Below are 27522 nucleotides of genomic sequence, written 5' to 3'. Positions count from 1 at the left end.
AGTGATCCACCCGCCTCAGCCTCCCAAAGTGCTGGGATTACAGGTGTGAGCCATCACACCCGGCTGCTTTTTTGGTTTTAGTTATTTTATTGAATTTCTTCTATGGAAGATGTGGATTTAATCTTCTCTCATACCCCCATTCTTCCCTCAGCTTTCCCTTTTAATACAGTTACATCACAAATTTTGGTTAATCAATATTTTGTGTTTACATTATTGTGACTACCCAAATATTATTTATATGTGAGTCACCTACGGTACTGTAGCTATATTTCCTTTCTCAAATAATTTTTTAAATTATTTCTACGTTTTTTCGATGGATAGAGATAGAAAATGAATATATTTAAGAAAACTTCTTATTGACATATTTATACATATACAGAAAGTCCTCCAGAACATAAATGTATATTATGGTGATTTTTCACAAAGTAAATACATCCATGTAACTACCACATAGCTCAAGAAACCTATAACATTTAATCTTAAGAAAATATTAATTACCAAAGTTTTTCACCTGCTTAATTTTGTACATATGCATCACTAATTCATTCTGAAACTGAAGTGAATTGAAAATATCCTCTTGATATGTTTAAATATAGAATATATATATTTTTATTTCATTTTATTCATCTTTTGAGGCTCCTTTCCTGGAACCTCTAATGTAACCTGATTGTGTTAGAATTTTTTTTTTCCTCTTTTATATTCTCTCTTTTTGATTTCCAATTCCTCACCTTTCTTGGTTTATCTCCTTGATTTGGGAGTGTACCATAGCTCCTTTCCAAAACATAAATGCAATGATAATTTGCATTACTGAAAATATTTTTATTCTGTCCTATACTTGAATACTATATTTTCTGTGGATATAATTTTCAGTTGGAAATTATATTCCCTCAAAATTTTGAAAGTTTTATTACTATGTCTTCTAGTTTTGTTACCTCTGAATATTCTGTCCTCTGTTTTCTCATATTTTGTAGATCTGTTTTTATATTTCCTTTCATGAAATTCTTGACCTTTTTTTCATATTCCTGGTGTTCTGAAATTTCACAATAATGTGATCTGGGGTAGGTCTTGATGCATGTATTTGGTAAACATTTAGTTGGTCTTTTCAACCTAGAAACTCATGTATTTAGGGGCTTGCTTTTTTTTTTTTTTTAATAATTTCTTTAAGAACTCTATTTTCTCCATTTTCTTTGTATTATTTTCATGGCCTTTCAGACATTAAGAAAATTAAAGAAACAATCCAGTCCAAGAAAAGCAACGTCCAAATAAGGGGAATTTTAAAGTGACTTGCCTAAGGCCACACAACTAAAAGGTGGCAGATCCTACGTTTAGACATGTCTACTTGATTGCAAATCTGTTCTTTTTCCCCTATTGTCTATTGAGTAGAAATTGGTTATCCTAGTGAAATGTACACAAATAATGTTTATCTATATCAAATACTGTATTATGTTAGTAATATACATTCTATAGCTATTTAAAAGAAAAAATTTAGCAGGAGATAATATAGCGTATAGGATCTAAAATGTTGTTTGAAGCTTTATTAGGGTCTTTAATATAATCAGACCAAACTGATCACTTTACACTATAAAAGAAGAAAAATAATTTGGATCTCACAGACTGATGATTACAGAAAGTCTAAGAAATATTGAATTTTATATTTGGTACTATATGGAGATTGGGATTCTTATATTTTCTTCTGCTTCAAGTCATAGTCTTCTAACCAAATTTCTGTTTCTTCTCTTGTACTAGCTTGTCACTATGAATTCTTTTTTTAAAAATTAATTAGTTAATCAATTAATAGAGAAAGGATCTCGCTTGTTGTCCAGGCTAGTCTTGAACTCCTAGCCTCAAGGGATCCTTCTACCTTGACTATGAATTCTTAAAAATACAGCATATATAGCTGAAGTGCTAGTTGCCACATTATTTTTTTTTAAACTGACTTGCACCCATGTAAATATAGGGAAAAAGAAAGAGTAACAGTGTTAGAAGCTCAGAGGAGAGAGAAAGAGAAAGTGGCATCAAACAAAACAGATTTTGATTTTCTATCCATAAAAATTAAGTCCTATATTTATACAATGGTTCAGTAGCTTTTAACAATCTTTAATTTTCATATTCCTCAAGAACTACAACATTTTGAACTCTCTCTTTGGTTGCATGGTTTGGAACAAATCCTGAAACAACTCCCTCTAACGTTTTTATGACTGGAAAGATCTTTCTCCTTTTTTGGGTGTGTTGTTTTGTTTTATTTTTGAGATAGGATCTCACTCTATCACCCAGGCTAGAGTATAGTGGCTCAATTGTGGCTCACTGCAGCCTCTACCTCCCAGGCTCAAGCGATCCTTCTCCCTCAGCCTCCTGAGTAGCTGGGACTACAGTTGCATGCCACTGTGCTTGGCTGTTTTTTTTTAATTTTTTGTAAAGATGAGGTCTCGCTCTGTTGCTCAGGCTGATCTCTAACTCCTGGGCTCAAGCAATCTTCCCACCTCAGCCTCCCAAAGTGCTGGGATTATAGGCATGAGCCAGTGCACCCAGCCTCTTTTTTTAAAAAATTAGAAATAAAGTAATCAAAAGCCTTTTTCTAAAGCATCATAGTTTAAAAATTTTTAAGAAACAGACTATTTCAAATTGCTATTGGAGCACAGTGTACACAGGCCTCTGGGAAGGTGAATTTTCCTGTGAAGTCCCTTTGAGAAGGTGCATTTTACTGCCACTGATTTTGGAAAGCAGGATATTTGAGTCTGACCTCTATAAAGGTTGTTTTTTTCCTGGATTTTTATCCATGTAATATCATTCCCTGAACAAGCACCACACTTTTATATTTGAATAAAAGATACTTTAAGGAGCCCTTTAAAATATATTAATATGTCCTTTTTATTTATTAATCTTAGTGAATTTACAAGCAAAAAACAATATTTTTTTAAATATCTGTATACATTATTGATATTAAAGGCAAAACATGGAAATAGAATCAGGTTTCCTTTCAGTGTTATACATCATGGCAATGCATATTATGTAAATGATGTTTAAAGTGAGCTATAAAGGTTATACTGTGTTTGTCTTGGTTTATGGATCCTATGCCTGTATTTCTTTTGAACATTTAGAGAATATTTATGTGAAAGATCCTTTACATTATTAGGTTATTTCTAGTTTCTTAGGAGTAAATTCCTATGTTTACTGTGGCCACTGACTGGTGACCACTCTGTTAAAGGTGGGCAAGTGTATTTAGTGAAATGCGTCAGTAGCCTAGCTTCATTGGGGAGTTATACAAGAATGCTCTGAGTGTCCTGATAAATTATGGATACGTTGAGGCTATTTTTTTTATTATCACTACCAACACTCAATGGAGTTCACCCATTGTAGCACAGGTAGTATAATGTAGGCCTTATTTTTCTCTAGTGATTTTTATAGCCTAAGTGGATATCTCACTTCCTGCTATAATCCTGGGCAAGTCAACAGAGTTATTCCTGTCTTTGTATACAGATTATGTTGTATTATTCCTAGTTAACTGCTTCATCTAGGAAACTCAGTTTTAGTTCCCTGTAATGCAACAAACTCTAAACCTCAGCTTTAAGGTAAAGTATTTGCCCAGTGGGATTAGCTTTAATTACTACTCTTCGCTTTGGCTTTAAGTATGTTTCCTCATCATTTCTGGCACCTGAAAACTTCTCTTTTTTTTTTTTTTTTTTTTTGAGACGGAGTCTCGCTCTGTCGCCCAGGCTGGAGTGCAGTGGCACCATCTCGGCTCACTGCAAGCTCCGCCTTCCGGGTTCACACCATTCTCCTGCCTCAGCCTCCAGAGTAGCTGGGACTACAGGCACCCGCCACCACGCCTGACCAACTTTTTATATTTTTAGTAGAGATGGGGTTTCACCGTGTGAGCCAGGAGAAAACTTCGCTTTTTTACCTAAAATTTAGTGATGTTGTTTTAAAATTTGTCTTTTTTAAACTTATGATTAAATTCTGTATGTTTAGAGAAAGAGGGAGTAACTTCTGTATCTGTGCATTTTGACTGAAAGTCATGGTTGCTTATGTTTACAGTATTAACATGTTGGAAGAGTTATATACAAATATGAATCATCTTTTATTATGTTTAAATTACAGTATTGCTATACAGTTTTGAATTTTACTAGCAAGAACTGTATCTGTGAGCTTAAACATGATATTTAAAAAAGAAAGAACACTAACTCGTATGTATGATAATCAACTTGGACAACTTGTTCTGGGAAATAGAAAAGTAAACTGGTGCGACTCAAATAAAAGGTTCTCTGCCCTATTACAGACACTGAAAATCCCTAGAAACAGAAACATGAGTAAAAATTACCTTGTACTTTAAGAAATATGCCCTGGGATAGACACTTAGTGTATTTATAGATTTTTTTTAAAGTAGGCCATTTCTTTTGATAGTTACTGTAATGATTAAATAAAACATTTCAAGAAATATGACCAATTTTTACCCAAGAGAAAACAGAATATTCTGTTGCTTTTGTATATGAAGTCAACTTGCCACATTTTTCTAGTGCAAGTGAAAGCAGAGGATCTTATTGTAATATTAACCTCTTTGGCTACTAAAGTGAGGGCCAAATAGCAGTTTCTAAAAACTAAAAAAAATTACAAATTGCATATATTGTCTAATTTTGAAGTATCTGACTTTTTTTTGCAATGTAAACTTTCAATGCTTTTTTCTACTTTTTATTTAGTGTAAATAAGTTATTGAATTAACTTGCTTAACAACATTAAGATCATTTTTGTTTAAATATGATGTATAATTTTTGAACTTTTATCTGATTCAAGTAAGCTGTACATACATAAAATGATTTTTATATTACATTTAAAACTGCATAGCTATGAAGATAATGTGTTCTAGGTATTACGTGGCCAATTCTCAAGTCCACCTTTAAAATACATATAAAAGTCATTATTATTTTGATTTGAAATGGAATATTTATTAAATTCTAACATAGTAACAATTATAACTTTGAAAGTATCTAACCTATCTACATATGTTGTATTTAAATGATGCTGATTTAAATTTTTCAAACTATCAATTAAATGGTAACACTTATGTTAAATGGTATAACAAGTATTCTTAATGTACTAGTTGAAATATTATAAAGGTTAGTGAGTACTTCGATATTTTAAGGTAGCCCTTTCACAAGATTATTTTCTTATTTTTTAAATTTTAGAAGATTCTAGTAAACAACAATGAAGCAATTAAGACCATTATAGCAAATTATTTCAGATTTTTAAGGTTATACGTATGTGTCAAATTTGGGTATAAGCTGCTTTTCAGAGTTAAATATAAAAATGTTCTCTAAAGTAAGCACATTCATAGTCTGTCTATAAAAGAAATAATTTTAGATTTGTTTTTACATCTGACTTTCTAGTATTTTTTAAATGAGAGCTTACTTTTTAAAAGACTTAAAAATTTTTTCTTTCCTCTAAAGTTGATTTTTATTATCGTAGTCTATTTTCAAGAGCTTTATACCCAGATCCCAGTCAGCATGTCAGTAATATATGTGAACAAATCAGCTACTGGTACCCCTGTCCAAATCGGAGCAAAACAAGTAACCCTCATTATTTGTTGAGTGATTTTTAAATGTAACAGTATAACCAGATTTCAGTCGATGGATACCTCATATTAAAAAGTACAGAAAAGAGTCATTTATTTACCTTTCTGTCTTCTTCCTTTTGTTGGTTTTCCACCTGCGGTGTTGGAGTCCTGCCTTTGAGAGAATATCTGAATATCATCTCATGTAATGTTTTGAACAAATTATCTAAATCTCTGTCTTATAGGGCACAGGCTAATTTCTGTATAGTTTTCATGTTGTTAATTTGAAAGCCAAATAATGAAGTCAAATAAGAGATAAAGTTGTACTTTTGCTGTTAATAGCAAGTGAAAATAGATTGCTTACCTCACACCTGGAGAATCCAGTTCTGCCTGTTAGACGCCTATTCTTTAAAGGAAGATCATTTTCATTGGAGCTAGTCGGTAACAGGAAGTCCTCGTTAAACTGCCTCCGTAGAGTATTTGGCACTGGATCTGCAAATTTAGTCCTACATTGTATATGTAATATATTATTCCAAGAAAATAGGTTTGTATTTAAACAAAGTTTACTTACTTTTCTATAGATATCAAAACTTACTAAAAATATAGAATTAAATAGGAATGAAAAGAAGCCTGGTATAAAAGCTTTTTTTGTTCCATTTACTTTAAAATGGTTGAAATCTGTCCTATTTTAGGAAATCCCATAAGAGCTTAGCTCACAAAATTGTAGAATTTCAGAAGGAGAACATCCAGGAAAGAGCTCATGTCTGTAAACCATTCATCCCATGTTACTTTTAATTTTTTTTACTTTTTATTATGCCTGCTGTTTTTATTTTAAAATAAATTTTATATAGAACTAAAGTTATCCAGCAATATATGTTAAATCATTTATTTTTTCAATACAACAACTCAAAATTAATTTATACCAGAGGGAAATGTTTATAGGAAGAATTAAAAATGAAAATTTCTCTTGTACTACCAAATTTCAGACCCGTTTTTTCTACCTGACTTGTTACTATTTGAGGGCAAGAAGAAGGAAATTGCTGTATCTATCAAAATCATATATATATATATATATATTTTTTTTTTTTTTGAGAAGGAGTCTTGCTCTTATAGCCCAGGCCGGAGTGCAGTGGCACCATCTTGGCTCACTGCAACCTCCGCCTCCCGGGTTCAAGCAATTCTGCTGCCTGAGCCCCCCTGAGTAGCTGGGATTACAGTTGCCTGCCACCACGCCCAGCTAATTTTTTTGTAGAAATGGGGTTTCACCATGTTTGCCAGGCTGGTCTCGAACTCCTGACCTCAGGTGATCCACCTGCCTCAGCCTCCCGAAGTTCTGGGATTACAGATGTGAACCACCGTGCCCGGCCAATCACATTTATATTTATTCTTTGTTTTAATAGTTCTACTTCCTGGAATCTGTACTCAAAATAAGAAATGACTCCTTTACACACCTACTTTTTATAGCACTCTTTGTAAAAACAAAACACTGGAAACACAAAAGTCCTTCAGCGTAGAACTGGCTGAATAAATGATGGAACATTCAAAGGGGAGCATTTTGCAATTATAGAAAATAGTGAAGATTTTATTATACTGTTTCAGGGTACTTTCAAAATTTACTGTTCAGTTAAAACAAGCATGCTGCAGAAGAATATATATAATATGCTAACTTTTAGGAAGAAAGGAAGGGTAGATATAAATATTGCATATATACACAAATACATAAACCAGTCAATAGCATTGACTGCCCAAATTATGGTCCTTAAAATACCATTTTCTCCATATGCTTGTTTATATTTTCAAAAAGAAATAATGGGAGGATGAACTAAACACGAATGAAAATAGTTACCTATAGGAGAAGGGAAGGAAAAGGCAGAGAGAGGGCAAATAGTTCCTTCTGATTGTAGCTTGTTTTTATAGTTCTGAATTTAGAACCATATAAAAAATTTTTTATTTTTATTTTTTGAGACAGGGTCTCACTCTGTCACCCAGCCTGGAGTGCAGTGGCGCGATCTTGGCTCACCGCAACCTCTGCCTCCTGGGTTCAAGCAATTCTCATGCCTCAGCCTCCCGAGTAGCTGGGATTACAGGTGCATGCCACCACGCCTGGTTCTTTTTTTTTTTTTGTATTTTTAGTAAAGACAGGGTTTCACCATGTTGGCCAAACTGGTCTTGAACCCCTGACAAATGATCCACCCACCTTGGCCTCCCAAAGTGCTGAGATTACAGGTGTGAGCCACCACGTCCGGCCGATATAAATATTTTAGAAATTAAATCTTAAATACACAAACGATCTCTAAAATGCAAAAGCACCTAGAAAGAAATGAACCTAGCTATATATTTAGGTGATGGCAAAACCACACAGAGAATTATTGTTTTAAGTAATTTTAAAACAGTATTATTCACTCTGCATCTCTAGTGGGATATAGCGTAGAGACAAAGATATGTAACCACAAAGATATGTTAACCTGCACTTAGTAGTCTTAATATTTAGTAATAATATTGATATTATTATGTTAAAATTCCTATATATAGTTGGATAAAACAAATAATGTCATTAGAAAACTGTAGTTTTCAGCATAAGTAAAAAGAGATACAAATAAGATCTAAGGCTGGGCACAGTGGCTCATGCCTGTAATCCAGTACTTTAGGAGGCTGAGGCAGGAGGATTGTTTGAGCCTAGGAGTTTGAGACCAGCCTGGAGAACATAGTGAAACCCCATCTCTACTAAAATAATTTTTTTAAAAAAGAACGTTCGAACACTAGCTGGGCATAGTGGTATGCGCCTGTAGTCCCAGCTACTTGAGAGGCTGAGGTGGGAGGATGGCTCGAGCCTGGGAGGTAGAGGCTGTAGTGAGCTGTCATCACACCTCTGAACTTAAGCCTGGGCAACAGAGTGAGACCCTGTCTCAAAGAAATAAACAAAAACAAGATTTAAGAAGCTAAGTAAAACTTGATAGTTGATTTGAAATGAAAAAATCGACACGAATACATGATTAGATTTTTTTTCTAGAATAAAACTATTTCCTAGTGTTGTGCACTGAAAGGGCCTAGAAGCAGTAGTAAGTCAATAGCAAATGTTTATCTATAACTCCTAGGTTTTAATCTTTAAAATGCCATTTTCCACTGAAAAGATCAAGGCTTCTTAGGGAAATGGATGATTGCAAGTCTGGAACCTTGTTTCATATTAGAACATAAAGAAGCTATCAAAGACTGTTGGAGTTGTACCAAAAGGGTCCAAGAGCCAACCTGAAGGGGACTCCCACTGCCTCAAAATGGGTACCTTTGAGCCTTAAAAAGAGCAATAACTGCAACAAATTGAAACACATCAAATACATTTTTAAATGCATAAGTTCATAATGATGCCTCTCAAAATAAGAAAAAATTCCAAAAAGCCCGAATAGCCAAAGCAGTCCTAAGCAAAAAGAACAAAGCTGGAGGCATCATATTATCTGACCTTAAATTATACTACAAGGTTATTGTGACCAAAGTAGCATGGTACTGGTATAGAAATAGATGAATAGATCAGTGGAAAAGAATAGAGAACCCAGATGATGGGTACAGCGATGCTAGGAAAATTCGATTGCCATATGCAGAAGAATGAAACTGGAACCCTTTCTCTCACCATATACAAAAATTAACTCAGGGTGGATTAGAAACGTGAGACCTGAAAAATACTAGAAGAAAACTGATGAAACTCTTCTGGACATTGGTCTAGGCAAAGAATTCATGACTAAGACCTCAAAAGCAAATGCAACAAAACCAGAAATAGACAAATGGGACTTAACTATTAAGCAAAAACTTCCGCACCGCAAAAGAAGTAATCAATGGAGCAAACAGCCTGCAGAATGAGGGAAAATATTTGCGAACTCTTCATCCTATAGGAGACTAATAACCAAAACTTACAAGGAAATCAACAACAACAACAACAAAAAACCCCATTAAAAATGTGCAAAAGACATGAATAGTCATTTTTCAAAAGAAGACATACAGATGGCCAATAAGCATATGAAAAAATGCTCAATATGCCTAATCAGAGAAAAGCAGATTAAAACCACAATGAAATACCATCTCACACCAGTCAGAATTTTTAGCTTTTACTGAAAAGTTAAAACATAACAGATGTTTGCGAGATTGTGTAGAAAAAGGAATGCTTATTTATACACTCTTGGAATGTAAATTAGTACAATCACTATGGAAAACAGTATGGAGATTTTTTTTTCTTTTGAGACGGAGTCTTGCTCTGTTGCCCAGGCTGAAGTGTAGTGGCACGATCTCGGCTCACTGCAAGCTCTGCCTCCCGGGTTCATGCCATTCTCCTGCCTCAGCCTCCTGAGTAGCTGGGACTACAGACACCTGCCACCACGCCCGGCTAGTTTTTTGTATTTTTAGTAGAGACGGGGTTTCGCCGTGTTAGCCAGGATGGTCTCGATCTCCTGACCTTGTGATCCGCCCGCCTCAGCCTCCCAAAGTGCTGGGATTACAGGCGTAAGCCACCATGCCCGGCCAGTATGGAGATTTCTTAAAGACCATAAAAAGAACTAGCATGCAGTCTAGCAACCTCACTACTGGGTACCTAGCCAAAGGAAAAGAAATCATTATACAAGGAAAGATATCTGAACTCAGATGTTTATCACAGCATTATTCACAGTAGCAAAGATAGGGAGTCAACCTAAATGTCCTTCAATGGATGATGAAAGAAAATGTGTGTGTGTGTGTTTTGTGTATACGTACATACAATGGAATGCTATTCAACTATTTAAAACACGTTTTTTCCAGCAACGTGGATGGAGCTGGAGGTCATTTTTTAAAGTGAAATTATTCAGAAACAGTCAAATCTAGCATGTTCTCACTTATAAGTGGAAGCTAAATAATGTTTACACATTGACATGGGGTGTGGATTAATAGACATTGGAGACTTGGACAGATGGGAGGGTGGAAGGGGAGTTAGAGATGAGAAATTAATGTCTACAGTGCACATTATTAAGCCTATGGTTACACTGAAAGCCCAGACCTCACCACTATGCAATATATCACCACTATGCAATACATTTACATAACAAAACTGCACTCGTAATCCTTAAATTTATAGGATTTTTTTTTTAAATCAACCTGATCACCTTCGGAGGTTGCTACGCCATCAATTCATTATTTTGAAAATTAGGAAATAAAGGCAAAGGATCAAACATTTATCTTGACTTTGTGAATTTTAAGAGGCACCAAGTAGTTGGTGAAAGCTTATTTTTAGCAAGAATCCTGCTAGTAAATGCGGAAGGAATATGGAACTAGAAAAGTTACTGTTTCATAAACTTTGGTAAAATAATAGAATTAAGTAAAGGTCGTCAATGGCTGCTAAAATCATTAAGTGAAAGATTAATGAGGAACTTTATTTTGGATGGATGAGGCTAAATGTAAATCCATTAGTTAATTTTATACCACTAAAATAGGACATTATATAAAAGTGATATTATATGCCTCCGTAAATACAAGCACCACCTACGAAATATGCTTGCCAAAAAGATTTCATCTGAAACTCATCCAGCTTCTTACCACCAGATACGGGAAATATAGGATAGGTATGTTAAATAAGTTTCTAAGGAAGATATTAGCCAAATCCCAAACATGGGAATTCTAAAGAATCACAAACGTCATGGGAGGAAAAGAGTCGTGGCGGGGGTAGCGGGGAGGGCAGGTATAATACAGATTCAAAAAGAGTTGAGTGATAAGTAACGTATATTGGACCTGAATTTAAACATAACACTTGTAAAATGATACTGGAGAATATTGAGTAAATTGAGTAATATTGAAGACTTACTGTTAATTTTGTTAGGTGTGATAGTGGTATCATGGTAATGATTTTTTAATATCTGGGTGAAGTAATGTGACTCAGGCAGCAAAATAGAAGGTAGGTAGACTTTAATGGTAACTTGGGAAATACAAAAAAAAGAAGGTATGTAGATAAGCAAGAATGACACAGTTTTGATAATTTTTAAAGATAGGTGGGAGGGGTTCGTTAGATTTCTTTGTCTATGTACTTAATTTTTTTTTTTTTTTTACCTAAAGAGTCTGTCAAACTTTGAACAAGGCAGTATTTTATTAAATTTTTAAATCTATGTTATATAATTAAATAGTGGTATATTGTGGTAAATCCTGTTTTTCTGTAGAATATATTGGTTTTTCATTTTGTTGGTGTCCAGTTTGTCTCTAATTAAGTACAATTTTTTTTTTTAATTCCCAGTGCTTTGCCAAGTATATTAGAAGTGGCCTTGGGTCTTCAGTAAATTGCACATTTATGTGGACACATTCACACATTAGAATTGTAGATGAGCTCAAATATTACAAATTCAGAATGAATATTTGGGCATTTAAAACATTACAGTTTGTATTTTAAGAAGATAAGAATATAATTTATGGATGTGACCTGTGGAAATTGGTCCTCTTCTTTTTCTGTTTTGTAGCTTTTTCTGTTTTGTTGGCATATTGATCTCTTGTTTATGTTTTCTTGACACTTTATTTGATTTTCCTTTTATAGGCCAGCACTTAAAAACTATTTTAGCAATAATAAATAAAGGAAAAATGACAAAATTGATGCTACAACATTTTGAGATACTAGTGTGTTCTGTAATCAGTACATTTAAAACTTGGGAATCAAAGCATGTGATCAGGCCAGGCATGGTGGATGATGTCTGTAATCCCAGCACTTTGAGAGGCTGAGGCTGGCAGATCACTTGAGGTCAGGAGTTCAAGACCAGCCAGGCCAACATGGCGAAACCCAGTCTCTACTAAAAATACAAAAAATTAGCCAGGTGTGGTGGCACACACCTGTAGTCCCAGCTACTCTGGAGGCTAAGGCAGGAGAATCACTTGAACCTGGGAGGCGGAGGTTGCAGTGAGCTGAGATTTCACCATTGTACTCCAGCCTGGGAAACAAGAGCAAGACTCAGTCTCAAAAAAAAAAAAAAAAAAAAAGGATGTGGTCAAAATATCTTTAAGTGTCCATCCAATTATATATATGCTGTATAAAAGTACTTTATTTATCTTTCAGGTTGGCAAATAAACAAGATAAAGAAGGAGCTTTAGGAGAAGCTGATGTCATTGAATGTCTATCTCTGGAAAAATTGGTCAATGAGCACAAGTGCCTGTGTCAGATAGTAAGGTTTTTTTTTTTTTTAATTTTAATTTTTTGTCCTTTCAAATAGGTTCAGTATAACTTGGTTTTTATAAAAGTGATAGCAATTAAAAGGCAATGTTTTCAAAGAATTTTTTGTAACCTATGAAATCACACTCCCGCTTTTCTGTTGATATAACTTAATACCATGATATTTGTTGTCTATTTCATTGTTATTTCCATGAACTATCTTTCCATGGTTTCAAGGAGCTTCACATTTGCGTTTTAAGATACTGCTGATAGCATCTGTTTGCTATGCCAACACATCATGGCATGAAATTTATAAAATGGGAAAGAAAAGTGTAAATACAAAATTTAAACATGAGAGATTCATAATGAATTTTGAAAAATTATTTTGCTGGGCATGGTAGCTCATGCCTGTAATCCCAGCACTTTGGGAGGTTGAAGGGGGCAGATTGCTTGAGCCCAGGAGTTTGAGACCAACATGGGCAACATAGTGAGACCCTAACTCTATAAAAAAGACAAAAACTAGCTGGGTGTGGTGATGTGTGCCTGTAGTCCCAGCTGCTTGAGGGGGCTGAGGTGGGAAGACCACTGGACCCTGCGAGGTTGAGGTTGCAGTGAGTTCTAATTCAGCCACTGCACTCCATCCTGGCCAACAGAATGAGACACTGTCTCTAAAAAACAAAAAAAGAAAAGATAAATCATATCAGGAGAGATGTCATACAGTCTTAAGGAAGATCAACAGTGGATTTAATAATTTATTTTGGTTTCAAAAAACATTAGGCTGTCAATCTTATGGATGTTTACTGCTGTAGATTTTAGTATAAGGAATTAAAACTTCCTGGCATTTTTAATCAATAGAGGTGTCCTTTTATGGCAATTAAATTTTTTCTTCTAATATTATAAGTGGCACTGTCACCCTCTTCTTTATAATATCTCACATAGCGTACAGATGTTATCTGTAAAATATTTTAAGTTCTATATACTGATGTTAATCATTGCAGTGCTATGTTTTGGAAGTTAAATAAGCAGATGCTTCATATCATTAACTTAAATGGCTTAATTTTGATTTGCCATTAATTATACTTAATGGTTTATGAATAGATTTGTGTGGAGACCTTTTAATCTTTTAGTCAAATAAATTTCTGTTTTAGGAACCATGTTCAGCAATCTCGGGGTATGGAAAGAAAATTGACAAGTCCATTAAAAAAGGCCTTTATTGGCTGCTACATGTTATTGCAAGAGACTTTGATGCCTTAAATGAACGCATCCAAAAAGAGACAACAGAGCAGCGTGCTCTTGAGGAACAAGAGAAACAAGAAAGAGCTGAACGAGTGCGAAAATTACGAGAAGAAAGGTAAGTAGATTAATTTTGCACCACAGTGCATTTGAAGAATCAAAAACATAACAATTTTATGAATCAGTTGTTAGTTTTATCTGTTCAGTTTCTTCTTTCTGTATGAAGGAAGACACTAGATAAATTTTGTATTTCTATGGATCTTTTTCTATACAAGTTTGGGTGGTAGATTCCTAATTTTTCTGGTGGTTGTATAGTAGTTAAATTTACTCCTTATGTAGCCATTGTCTTCCAGAGTTTTAAATTTTTGTCTCTGATTGCTTGTGGGTACCTTAGTGCAGTGGTTCTCAACGCACAGGGTAGTTTTTAACATTTGGCAGTGTCTGGAGACATTTTTAGTTTTCACCACTAGGGGGAGGAGTGGAGTACTATTTGGAATCTATTGGGTAGAGGCCAGGGATGCAGCTAAACATCCTATGACACACAGGACAGTCTCCCACAACAAAGAATTATCAGACTTAATATGTCAATAACGTTGAGACTGAGGAACCTTTTTAGTTTCAGCAAGAATAGAAGGTGAGCTGCTAGAGAATCATTCAACTCAAGCAAAATCTGATCCATAGTTGCCTTCCATCTGGCCTTTTATGTAGTTTAACATAGTTGTAGCCCAGTGAGCAAGAACCCACTACCCTTGGTGACCCCATTATGAGGTACTTCCTTATACTGTGAAGGAAATCCTCTGATAACTGGTATTTTTCATTTAATTTATCAATAGGACTTAAAGAAATATTTATAGAAATGACTCTCTGTCCCCAAGGGCTCAATAATATGAGCATGTCTTTCATCTAGGGATCTCTTTATATAAAAGACAGATTAGAGTGAATGATTTTGGCAGCTGTTGATACAAGGTTTTAGTTCCTGTGAGAATCTTTGTTTTTTTCTTAGTATGTATTTTTATCGTATAAAGCTCAGTACAACCAATCATGCATGTAAGTATACCTTTTATATATAATATTTATAAAAATTAAATATATGGCCATACTTATGTGAAAACTCCTTTTCCTCCACTAAGAAAATAAAAACAGAAGCAACAAAAAAATTGAGTTGGATAAAAGAAATCTAATGTTAGTAACTTTTTAAATGTTTTTGCCTTTTCCATAATGATATTCTAGATCATATTATGGCAGGCTTTTCCAATACTCCTTACCCTTTCTTTCTTTCTCTTTATCCATGCCAGTTGTGGTCTGAGACCTCTCCTCTTGAGGAGACCTCTCCTGTTGAGCCAATACTCCATAATTAAAAGTAAATTGACATTCGGAGACGGGTGATTAAAAACAACCTTTTTACTTCACTAAATCCAATCTAATTGGTTCAGATAGTCATTTCTAGTGTTTTTGAAAAACAGTAAAACATGCCAAGTAAAAATAATATATTAATACTGTATTCCTGAAGTTGCTTGCTAATAAATAACATTAATAACAATGACTATCCTATGAGAAAGTTAATTCACAGAGTGTTCTCACATATATTACTTTAGCTGACCCTTGATACAGCTCTATGAAGTGGTTATTTTTATTCACATTTATGGGAAAGCTAAGGCTCAAAAGATCCAGGTCCAAAGTCACAGAAGTAGTAAATTGCAAATCTCCAAATCTTGGCTTCCTAGGTTCATAATAAAAGGATATGCATTTCCATCTAGAACACAGCTAGTAAATATTATGGTAATGAACATTTACATTGCTATACCGTACTTACAGTCCAGTGAAAGATCCACAATACTTGTGTTTCTTTCTCTTTTTTTTTGGTCTTTGGCTGCTCATCTTTTTCTTTTTTTTTTGAGGCAGAATTTTGCTCTTGTTGCCCAGGCTGGAGTGCAATGGCACAGTCTCGGCCCACTGCAACCCCCGTCTCCCAGGTTCAAGCAATTCTCCTGCCTCAGCCTCCCGAGTAATGGGGATAACAGGCATGCACCACCACACCCGGCTAATTTTGTATTTTCAGTAGAGACAGGGTTTCACCATGTTGATTAGGCTGGTCTCAAACTCCTGACCTCGTGATCCACCCGCCTCGGCCTCCCAAAATGCTGGGATTACAGGCGTGAGCCACCGAACCCTGCCAGCTGCTCATCTTAATAACATTACTCATCATGTATGGAACAACATTACTATAAATCAAGAGATAGTAAATGTTCAGTGGTAACTAATATGGAAATACTTATTTAATCTGAATGATACATATGGTAACTTATTTTTATAGCCACTGAACACTAGTATGGAAGTTATTATCTGGTTCAAATATGGTATACAACTTGATAAAATATTTTATATTACTACTCTGTCATATACTTCTATAGAATCAATCTGTAGATATTCTAGTCTTTTATTCTTTTATACTAAACAAGAAACATGTTTATGCAGAAATAAAAACATAGGTTGAGTTGAAGGAATGTTTTCCTAGTTTTATAGGAGAAGACTTAGCCCTTAAAAAAAGAGTTAATAAGAATAATTACTATTTGGCCGGGCACGGTGGGTCACACCTGTAATCCCAACACTTTGGGAGGCAGAGGCGGGCGGATCACAAGGTCAGGAGATCGAGACCATCCTGGCTAATAGGGTGAAACCCTGTCTCTACCAAAAATACAAAAAATTAGCCGGGCCTGGTGGCGGACGCCTGTAGTCCCAGCTACTCGGGAGGCTGAGGCAGGAGAATGGCATGAACCCGGGAGGCGGAGCTTGCAGTGAGCCGAGATGGTGCCACTGCACTCCAGCCTGGGCGAGAGTGCGAGACTCCGTCTCAAAAAAAAAAAAAAAAGAATAATTACTATTTGTTAACACCAGTAAAGAGGACAGCATTGATTTTGGAGGGTAATTAATAAGTTGATCAGTAATACCCTTGGCACATGGAAGAATAATTACACTGTTGATATTAAGAAGTCAGTCATAGGAAATGTCATTTTTATCAGCATTTTTTTTTAATTGAAATGATTAGTCTCTACATGGGGGGAAGCAGCCTCTTACCTGCATAAGGATTTTTGAAATGCTCTCAGTAATTCAAAACCATGTCCAGATGTTTAAATTACTACATGTAATAGCCTTATACATATTGCAGTTTTCTTTAACATGGTTCAGCACTTTCTCAAAGGAAATTTCAATTATTTTTCCTCACACAATAGAAAACAAAATGAACAGGAGCAGGCTGAACTCAGTGGAACCAGTGGTCTGGCTGAATTGGACCCAGAACCAACGAATCCTTTCCAGCCAATAGCATCTGTAATCATTGAGGTATGAATGATGGCAAATGTAATTTTTGTATCTTAAGTTATAAGTTGGAACTTGGAAAAGAAGGTGGAAAGTTGGGAAAGGAGGCAGGGAAACAGAAGTGTTTCTTCAGAGAGATTATTTCTATAAGAAATTAAACATGAGAGACTGATTAAAGGTTTACTGCCTTTTCTTACTCTTAAATTACCTTTGAATCTAGTGTAAAAGGGGGAATATGACTTCAGAATTAAATGACAATAAATAAAAGTTGACTGTAGCAATTATTATAATTGCTGTGTTGACAAATCTATTTTGTCATTTATTTCATATAGTAATAATATATTTACTCTTATTTACATTTTCTGTGTTTCTGTATTGCTGTTACTGTCCATCTGCAATATTTACTTAGAATGCATTAGGGTACATAAACAATTTTCTATTTTTCCAGGATACTTAAGGATGTTTGAAACTGCAATAAATTCTCCTATATCTGAATATCATTTATTTCCATTTTAAGTCAGAAATTTTACCAACATTAATTTGTAGATTTTAATTATGAAGAAGTTAAGGGGTTGTGTGTGTGTGCGTCTGTGTATATGTGTCTTTGTTTTCATTTTCTGCTCATGTCCAGAGTTTGCACTGGCTCTGCTTTTATGGCTGGCAGCAGCGATGCCTCTTCTGAGGCATTGCTTCCTAAACCTTAGGCTGACTTCCTGGTCCTGCCTGTATATTCCCCATTCCCCTTCCCCTGTCACTGCCTCCTTCCACACAGGTGTTCATCTGGAAAGGTGCATGATTTTTTAAATTTCCTTGGGGCTGCTACTCAGGAGGGAGGCAGCTCCGCAGGTAAGAAGATGATTGGATAGTTTTGGTATTGCTTTATTTTGCAAAATAGTTGGTAATATGAGACATTTGTTTTTAAGTTGCTTGGATACCAGGAGGTTTAATTGTATTCTATCTTTCATTAACCTCATTGCATTCACCCTAAATATGTGCTTTTCTAATTATAGTAAGGCCATCTTAATAGCATGAGCTATTGTTTTATCTCCATTCTATGAGATATTATATTTGTCAAGTTTTGTTTTATGTTCTTTTAAAAATATTGAGAGAGAAGAGGTCAAGTTGTACTTTTTACTTTGAAACAACAATTATTCTCTGTGTATAATAAGGCTTGCTTTATAAATAATGGCTAATTATTTTATAGTACCATGGGTGTAAATTATGTAGAAGGCTCTAGTGCTTCTCCCAGCACCATATTTCCCACAATGTATAGAAGTGAATAATAGTGGTGTATGACATAGTATATATCACATATAGAAAGTTCCCAAATTAATAAGTGGCATGGGGAAAGTACACTTAAGCTTTGAAACTATAATAATTTCAAGAAGATGGCCAGTAAAGAAATAAAAGCAAATTAGCTATAGTTTTTTTTTTTTTTTAACCATACAGATTTTCTCTTTTTTTCCCCACAAAACTTTTTTAGCATGTTTCTTGGTACAGAAGCACCTAACATTTTTTTTTATTATTACTGCAGATAATTAAAATGGTGAGATATTGGAAGGTATTGGTTCCAGAAGAGACAGACAGATCAATGGAACAAATAGTAATAAACCTATTTATGTATGAGCATTTCAGTACAAGATAAAGATAACATTTCAAATCTGAGAGAAAAGAATAATAGAACAACTTAATAACCATTTACAAAAAGGAAAATTATTGAATATTGTATACCCAGTTAAATTCCAAAAGTATCAAAAACTTAAATGCGTTTTAAAAAGTGAAAGTCTTCAAGTTACTAGTAGATAATATAGATAAGTCTTTATATGTGCTTGGAGGAGGAAAAAATTTCAAAGCAGGACAATCAAGCCACAAATCATAAAGGAAAAAGGTGGATAGATCTTATATTACCCAATTTTAAAAGAGCTATTCTACAAAGTTAAAAAGCAAAAATGAAAAGAAATAAACTCTAGTGAAAAATAGAACGCATAGTCTTATGTGACTCTGTGACTATTCCTAGTGACACGTATGCACAAAAGAACTCTTACAAATTACTATGAAAATAATGAGAATCTAATAGAAAAGTGGGCGTTGGGTTACCAAAGGCAGTTTCCTAAAAAAAAAATTAAAAATGTCAATAAGTGGCCAGGCACGGTAGCTCACGCCTGTAATCCCAGCACTTTGGGAGGCCGAGGTGGTTGGAGTTCAAGACCAGCCTGGCCAAGACGGTGAAACCCTGTCTCTGCTAAAAATACAAAAAATTAGCCGGGCGTGGCACGAACCTATAATCCCAGCTACTCCGGAGGCTGAGGCAGAGAATTGCTTAAACCTGGAGGGGTGGAGGTTGCAGTGAGCCGAGATCGCGCTACTGCACTCCAGCTCAAAAAAAATAAAATAAGTCAATAATAGTTCATTGTTGCTAGCAATAAAAATTTTAACTTAAATGAAAATAACACTAAGTTAAAAATATGTATTAATATGGCAGAGATGTAAAAGGTCAATCATGATATGTGGTATTGAATATGATGTAGAAAAAAATCACTCTCCCAACCCTTTGCCTGAGGTTCATTGATTCATTTTTTCTGAAGTGAAGTTTGTGACTATATGTGACATTTTTAAATTTGCCTACCCACTGACTCAACAGTTCTACTGTTAGCAATTTAATCTAAGAAAATAATAATTAAAAAAAGCTATTAGGATGATTCTGTTTTTTAAAATAAGTGAAAAATTGGAAATAAATTCTTTGTTCATTGATACAGAATTGGTATGCTATAAACATTCAAAATAATAATTGATGAAAATAATTGTATCTAACATTTATGTAGCATTTACTATGTGTAAGGCACTGTTCTGAGCATTTTATGTATTCATTGGCATGGAAAGAAATGTATGTTCTTCAATAAAAACTTCAATTCTTTTTTGTTCAAACAACAAATACATAAGTATATATAGATACATACATTTATGTATGCTTCTGGGTAATGTATGTCTGTACATGACGTATGTATGTATGTGTGGGGGTTGGCAGAGAAAATCATCTCTTAGTGATTATATACTGAACAGATTATATACGGAATAATACAGATGAATAGTAGTCATCTCTAGATTGTGGAATTACTGGTAATATTTGTTTGCTTTTGTTACACTTTCTGTGTTTACTGAATGTTTGACATTTAGCATCTTTTAATGATGTATTCATGAAATCATTTTTAAAATAGAAGTCTCATAGTGTCCTTGAAGTTACAGAATGCTGTTAGGGTATTTGATTTCTTCTCCCTTAAAACTATCTTAGATAAAACCATCATAGTAAAGATAATGTATTTTATTTTTTGTTAGAATGAAAGAAAACTTGAAAGAGAGAAAAAAAAGCAAAAAATGGAGAAAGAAAGTGATGGCTGCCACCTGAAACATAAAATGGAGCATGAGCAAATAGAGACACAAGGCCAGGTTAGTGACAATGGCCAAAAAAATAATGAATTTGGACTAGTAGAAAATTATAAGGAGGCATTAACACAGCAGTTAGAGAATGAAGATGAGACAGACCGGCCATCATTGGAATCAGGTAATAAATCTAGTTATTTAAAGTAATTATGTATATATTAATAAAACTTATACTTCATCTCATTTTTTATGTTTGTTTTTATAAACGAGTACTTCAATATTTGTCTGTCTTCAAATGCCATATTTACCATGATTTTCTCAAGGTCTTTTATTATTCAGCCAGTTTGTTCCTAACCTGTTTTTCCATGATGATTTAAAATGTGGTCCTTTGTAACTTATAAGGATTTCAGCAGAAAATTCCATTTTAAATTTTATTTTCATAAATTTGGGATACAGCATAGCTCTCAAGAATCCTTGGAATAAATTTAACATCTTAAGGTTTTTTGTTTGTTTTTTAAGGCTCATAAATGCTACATCAGCATCATTTCCTTTATTGACTGGCTATTGCTGTAGGTTGCAAACATAATTGGTACAACATTTTTAAAATGTCTTGTCAAATAGCCATTTTTCTCTTATTTTAATATCATAAAAAATCTTCAACTTATAATTGCTTTTCTTTTTCTAACTGGCTATGTTATATAACAGAACGTTCATGATTTTTGGTATCATAGGGATATCGCCTGCATTTGGAATCGGACAACTTGGCATAGAATCTTGACTCTCTTATCTACTAGATATACGTTAAGTTATGTAACATTCTTTAGTCTTAGTTTCTTCATCTCTAAAATGCAAATAAATATTGTCTTTATTCACAAGATTTTTAGGGTTACTTAGAAAATAACTCTACTCCTAGTAGTGTCAGCCACATGAGAGATGCCCTATAATTGTTGCTTCCTTGACATTTTTAGTTATGAATATGGCTTCATTATTTATAAGAAATTTTTATAGTATCACAGGGCTTATGAAAATAAGATTTCAATTCCTCAGATACAGATTAGCTAACATGGATATTTTGCTGGATGAAAATATTAGATTTGAAAGTTATACTTTTTGTCAGTTGGGAAGTTAGGGCAGTCATATTTATATCCATGTAACTGTCAGCAGAGTTAAAAAGGAAGTAGACCTATTACAGTAGTTGCTAAGTTTTTAAATAGTTCTCTACTGCTTGTTAAAGAACAAAATGATTTTGGCAAATGATTTGAAAATATAGCACAGGGAGATCTCAGGTAGTAAATCATATAACTATAATAATAACTAACATTATATTTTATACTTTAAAACATGCCTTTGTATGCAGTATAGTATTCAACATAATATTTTGTTATTTAACATAGCAATCCCAGGGTATAGTATTCCATTATATAAATGAAGAAACCAGGGACTTGAAGACGTTGAGTAACTTAAGATCATATATCTGTCTGTAAGCTGAGACCCCAGTCCAGATCATCTGATCCACATCCTGTGCTTTTCTGTGACCCTGAACTACTGCCTACCCTAAAGTACCATTTGGTGGTTGTATTCTTCCACATCTTGTGGATCTATTCTTCCAGTTGTTAGGCTTACCACTTTAATTGTACAAAGACCTATTTGTTTTTATATGAAGTGAAATGTTTCAAATAACACTAATTTATTTAGAATAATAATTTGTTTCTAAGTGTGATTGTATTTTTTATTGCTTTTAGGCTTCACAGATATTGTATATATTTTATGTTACTGATAATTCCCATTTAGAAAGTACATTGCATACACACACACACACACACACACACACACACACACACACACACGCGGCAATTTTGAAATATTGCAGTTACATTGGCTGGGCAGGGTGGCTCACATCTGTAATCCCAGCACTTTGGGAAGCCAAGGAGTGCAGATCACTTGGTCAGGAGTTCGAAACCAGTCTGTGCAACATGGCAAAAGCTCATCTCTACAAAAAAATACAAAAATTAGCAGCGTGTAGTGGCACATGCCTGCAATCCCAGCTACTCTGGAGCCTGAGACACAAGAATCACTTGAACCTGGGAGGTGGAGATTGCAGTGAGCCAAGATCGCACCACTGCACTCCAGCCTGGGCAGAGAGCGAGGAAAAAAAATTGCAGTAACATTGATATTCTAAATTTAGTTAACTACTATATCATCCTAATTTACCTTATTAAAATTTATACATTAACATAGATTTCCTTAAAGTGTTTATATGTGTTTAAGTTAAAATATGTAAATAATTTTTAAAAGAAAGAACACATTCAATTCTGCTAGTTCTAATGTGATTTTGGTTACATGTTTGTATTGTATTGGGCCTGCCTTCTTTAGGAGTTATTTAATTTGTTTATTTACTTATTTATTTATTTGATTTTTTTTTTTTTTTTTTTGAGATAGGTTCTCACTCTGTCACCAAAGCTGGATGGCAGTGTCACAATCACGCTCACTGCAGCCTCGAACTCCAAGGCTCAAATGATCCTGAATTCAGCCTCCTGAATAGTTGGGACTACAGGCACATGAAAACAAAGCCATGCTGGGTTTTTTTTTTTTTTCCCCCATAGAGATGAGGTCTCCTTATGTTGCCCAGACCATTCTCTTAACTCCTGGGCTCACGCATTCCTCCTACGTCAGCCTCCCAGAGTGCTGAGATTACAGGTGTGAGCTGCCATGCATAGCCTTGTAGGGGTTATTTTAAATAAGTAACATGTTTAGATTTGTTTAGGACCTTTTATGTCACTTTTCAAAGGATTATTTTTGGACTGTTTATACCTGGAATCATTCTACATATCCCACTGAGAAAAATCAAATATACTGAGTGACACAGTAATGAATAGCTTCTTTTCCCAGATTATTATGAATTTCATGGAAACTCTTGCAATTAGACAATTATATTTGTGTCATATGACATTTTTTTGTATTCTTAAAAACCTCTCAGAAATTAAAATATAGAATTTTGGCTCTTTGTATCATATTCATTGGTCATTCATTCATTCAGTAAGCCATCACTTAAAAAATATGTTCTTAGTAAATGCAAGTACACATTTGGTTATTGTAACAATTTCCAAAGTTAAATAGTCAAGATGTTTTTTTGTTAATAATATCAATATTCTTGTTGTATTCTTTGTTTTCTATTATAAAACTGTACTTTTTCATAAAGACATGAAGTTTCATGTTTATATTCTTGTAGCTAATGGTAAAAAGAAAACTAAGAAACTAAAAATGAAAAGGAACCACCGGGTAGAACCACTTAATATAGATGACTGTGCTCCTGAGAGTCCAACACCAACCCCACCCCCTCCTCCTGGTGAGTAAATTGATACTGATACTGAATTTAGAAATATTGCTTTAAATAACAGAGAAAAAAAAAGAAAAAAGGAATCTTGTCATTTTTATTCTGTATATTCATTATCTTGTATATTTGTGAAGAAGAACTTTTACTCTGATTTGGACAAAATTTGCTAACAAAAATGTCCATTGCTTTTTTGAATGAAAAAATGTTTTATAAAGAAAAAAATAAGTAAAAACTATTAAGAAAATTTTACCCAGTATTTCCTAAAATATGTTCAAGTTCTGTTTGAAGTATCAGTACCCATATGTTAATTTAAGTTTCATGATGGATGGCTAACGTGAGTTTTTAAAACATTGAACCGGCTCGGCGTGGTGGCTCACGCCTGTAATCCCAGCACTTTGTGAGGCCAAGGCGGGCGGATCACCAGGTCAAGAGTTGGAGATCAACCTGGCCAACATGGTGAAACCCCGTCTCTACTAAAGATACAAAAAAAAAATTAGCTGGGTGTAGTAGCACATGCCTGTAATCCCAGCTACTCAGGAGGCTGGGGCAGGAGAATCGCTTGAACCTGGGACGGAGAAGTTGCAGTGAGCCAAGATCACTCCATTGCACTCCAGCCTGGGTGACAGGGTGAGACTCCATCTTGGGGAAAAAAAAAAAAAAAAAAAGAAATTGGACCTTTCATCCTGAAACTTAATGTTTGAAACCAAGATGTATTAATTTTTTCTAATACATTTTCAATATACATACCCATGTCCTAAGTTGTTACGAGGATTAAATGGAGTAATGCATATAAAACACTGGGACTTAACTTGCACAATAATTGTGAGTAACTTTTCAGCACTAAGCTTAGCACCTCGCCTACTATAGGTGGTCAGTAAATATGTAATGACTAGATAAATATGTGTATAGTGCCCTTATAGCCCTGCTACAAGGCTTTAGAAATTATTTGGTAACATTTTAAGAATCTCTTATAGACTCATTTCCAGTATTCCATTTATTAAGAAAATATTTACTTTCTGCCTAGAGTTAGAATGATAGCATGAGTTTGTTTTTGATAGTGGTGAAGGTGCTTATAGTTTTTATTAAAAGTTATTGAAAAGTTAAAGCAGATGTTAGCAGCCTATAATTACATTTTAAAATATAGAAGCCATTTAAAATGGGTTTCTGGCTTTCCATACTGTCATTCAATATATTTGAATTGACATTGAATGTTACATATGCTTCCTTTCCGGGGAGGGATCCTCTCAACAGACCTAAAGAAACCTTGTTTAACAGTGTTCTGTAAATGTTTTTCTTTTTCTTTAGTTGGCTGGGGAACCCCTAAAGTCACTAGACTTCCAAAACTTGAGCCTCTTGGTGAAACACGTCATAATGGTAATGCAAAAGGATTGGTTTTCAGATATCATCTGTACATGTCACATTCACTTTTCTTTAACCTTATAACTTCAACAAACTTATGTTTTAGTTTTAGACGCTTGTCAAGTCCACAGCCATCCTTTTTCATTATACGTCTTTTTTTCATTTTATTTTATTTTTTATTCTTAAGTATGCTTTACATCTATATCATTTAATTTGGTGTTTACCTTAGAATACAGAGGTAAAAAGAATCATAGCTTGTGTTTATTATCCATGATATATTTATACAAGAAGTTATAAAAAGGAAAGGTTTTAAAATAATTTAACTATGAGACATTAGAATTTATAACTTAAGTGTTAAAAAGCTGTAGTTTCCTGTATATGCTCAATATACTCAATGATAATGGCACATAATTTTTTCTCTCTACTCCTAATAAGACAACCAGCTGCTGAATATTAAAGTGAAGTAAAGATCAACACAGTTTATAAAATCAGAGATCGAATCAGTAAACCTAATAAAGTTCGACTAAGTAGAAAGTTACTAACATTTTTATTGAATTAAGAGAACAGTTTTCTTTGAATATAACATATGCTATAGTTTAGATAGTTTATGGCATTAGAATTCTAGGATGCAAAAACTAGAGGAAGGATATTTAGGAGAAGTAGAGAACTGCCTTATAAAACAGGGAGAAGTTCTGATTACAGACCATCAGTGTAGGTCCCTTCAGTAAAATATTTCTAGAATGCAAAAGAATTACAGATAAATATAGTTCAATAAACTTGTTTGTTAAGAACATCCAATTCTGATGAGTTCATGTCCTTTGTAGGGACATGGATGAAATTGGAAATCATCATTCTCAGTAAACTATCGCAAGAACAAAAAACCAAACACCGCATATTCTCACTCATAGGTGGGAAGTGAACAATGAGAACACATGGACACAGGAAGGGGAACATCACACTTCGGGGACTGTCGTGGGGTGGGGGGAGGGGGGAGGGACAGCATTGGGAGATATACCTAAAGTATAATAATAATAAATAAATAAAAAAGAACATCCAATTCCTTTTTTGACAGCTCTGTGTTTACCTAGTCTAGAACTTGGTTTCACTTACTAGGAAAAAACTCAGAAGTTTAATCTTTAGAAAAGCATTACCATATAATTTGAAATTATATCAAACGAGTTTAAATATTTTTATTTAAAGGGTACTTAAATATAAATGTGCTATTTGCTTTTTTCCCCCAGAATTCTATTTAGGTCAGTAATGAAATATTTCTTGATAATCGTTAGTGAAAATTCATGGATTTTTTTTTTTATAAAGACAGAAAAGTTTGTCCTTAGACTCCATCAGAATTACTGAAATGGTATTTTCAGTGAAGTCTCATATCTCTTTAGTTTACTGACTTGACATCATGATGTTTATATTGACTTCAGTAGATTTCTTTCTTTATTATACAACTCTTAGTGAACTTGCGTATGTTAGAATACATTGTCAATATAAATATTCACTATGTTGTTAGAAAACTAGGTAATGTTAGTGTGTATATTTATATGTACACACATACATATGAAGAAAAAAATACCAATTTTTCATATGACATATTTTTTCTGTTGAACTCATTTAACATACAAGTATTCTGTTGTTTGTTAAAACATTGGTAATAACAAGATGAATAAGATGTACATTCTGCCTTTGTGAGGATTCTACTATATAGAGAGGACAGTTCTTCAGCTTACTGTAGAATATATGACAATGAGTTCTATGGTGTACAGTTGGAGTACCGTGCACAGTAGGAGTATTGTGTACATGGGCTTAGGGAAAGTGGCATTAGAACGAGGTCTTCAAGGAATGAGAAGAGTCAGTAAGCAGAGGAAACAGACTATTTCAAGATGGAGAGGTAGGAAAGCGTATTGTTTAGTTGGAGAATAACATGAAGTTGCCAGTGACAGGAGATTAGGGTTATGCGTATTGAGTGGGTAAGAACGAGAAAATATAAAATTACAGAGAGTCTTGAAAGTGGAGTTATGGCTTAGGGCCAGATTGTGAAGGCTTCATATATGTGGTAAGATGTCTGAACTTGCTATAACTTGTAAAGAAATACTTTTATTTTTAAAAGGGAAAATGCTATTATTATATTTGGTGCTTAGAAAAATATTTTTTGTTGCAATGTAAAGTACAAACTTGATAGTGGCTATCTTTGGGGTAAGAATCCAAATTTGGGGGCTA

The 27522-nt window shown here is 34.1% G+C and overlaps 2 protein-coding genes across 16 annotated transcripts in view; one reads left to right on the top strand and one right to left on the bottom strand.

The window, feature by feature from the left end:
• The window catches only part of STX19 (syntaxin 19), a 104197-nt gene that overhangs the window by 8410 nt on the left and 68265 nt on the right, over nucleotides 1–27522 (bottom strand). For 2 of the 6 annotated variants that reach the window (XM_054550288.2, XM_054550290.1), the window contains one exon: nucleotides 5910–6037. The exons of 1 other annotated variant lie outside the window; for it this stretch is intronic. The gene's annotated coding sequence lies outside the window, so the exon portion shown is untranslated. 6 annotated transcript variants of the gene reach the window in all.
• The window catches only part of ARL13B (ADP ribosylation factor like GTPase 13B), a 72687-nt gene that overhangs the window by 42734 nt on the left and 2431 nt on the right, over nucleotides 1–27522 (top strand). For 8 of the 10 annotated variants that reach the window (XM_024244624.3, XM_054551242.2, XM_024244625.3 and 5 more), the window contains 6 exons: nucleotides 12588–12693; nucleotides 13829–14031; nucleotides 17144–17252; nucleotides 20562–20787; nucleotides 23836–23952; nucleotides 25246–25314. In XM_024244624.3, the coding sequence (XP_024100392.2) occupies nucleotides 12588–12693; nucleotides 13829–14031; nucleotides 17144–17252; nucleotides 20562–20787; nucleotides 23836–23952; nucleotides 25246–25314 (830 nt within the window). The remainder of the gene's footprint in view (nucleotides 1–12587; nucleotides 12694–13828; nucleotides 14032–17143; nucleotides 17253–20561; nucleotides 20788–23835; nucleotides 23953–25245; nucleotides 25315–27522) is intronic. The other 2 variants (XM_054551240.2, XM_054551238.2) reach the window with 1 other exon arrangement.

Source organism: Pongo abelii, chromosome 2 (genome assembly GCF_028885655.2).
Source record: "Pongo abelii isolate AG06213 chromosome 2, NHGRI_mPonAbe1-v2.0_pri, whole genome shotgun sequence".
NCBI classification, from domain to species: domain Eukaryota; kingdom Metazoa; phylum Chordata; class Mammalia; order Primates; family Hominidae; genus Pongo; species Pongo abelii.
The sequence above is the reverse complement of the archived record's forward strand: the minus strand, read 5'-3'. Positions and strand labels throughout refer to the sequence as shown.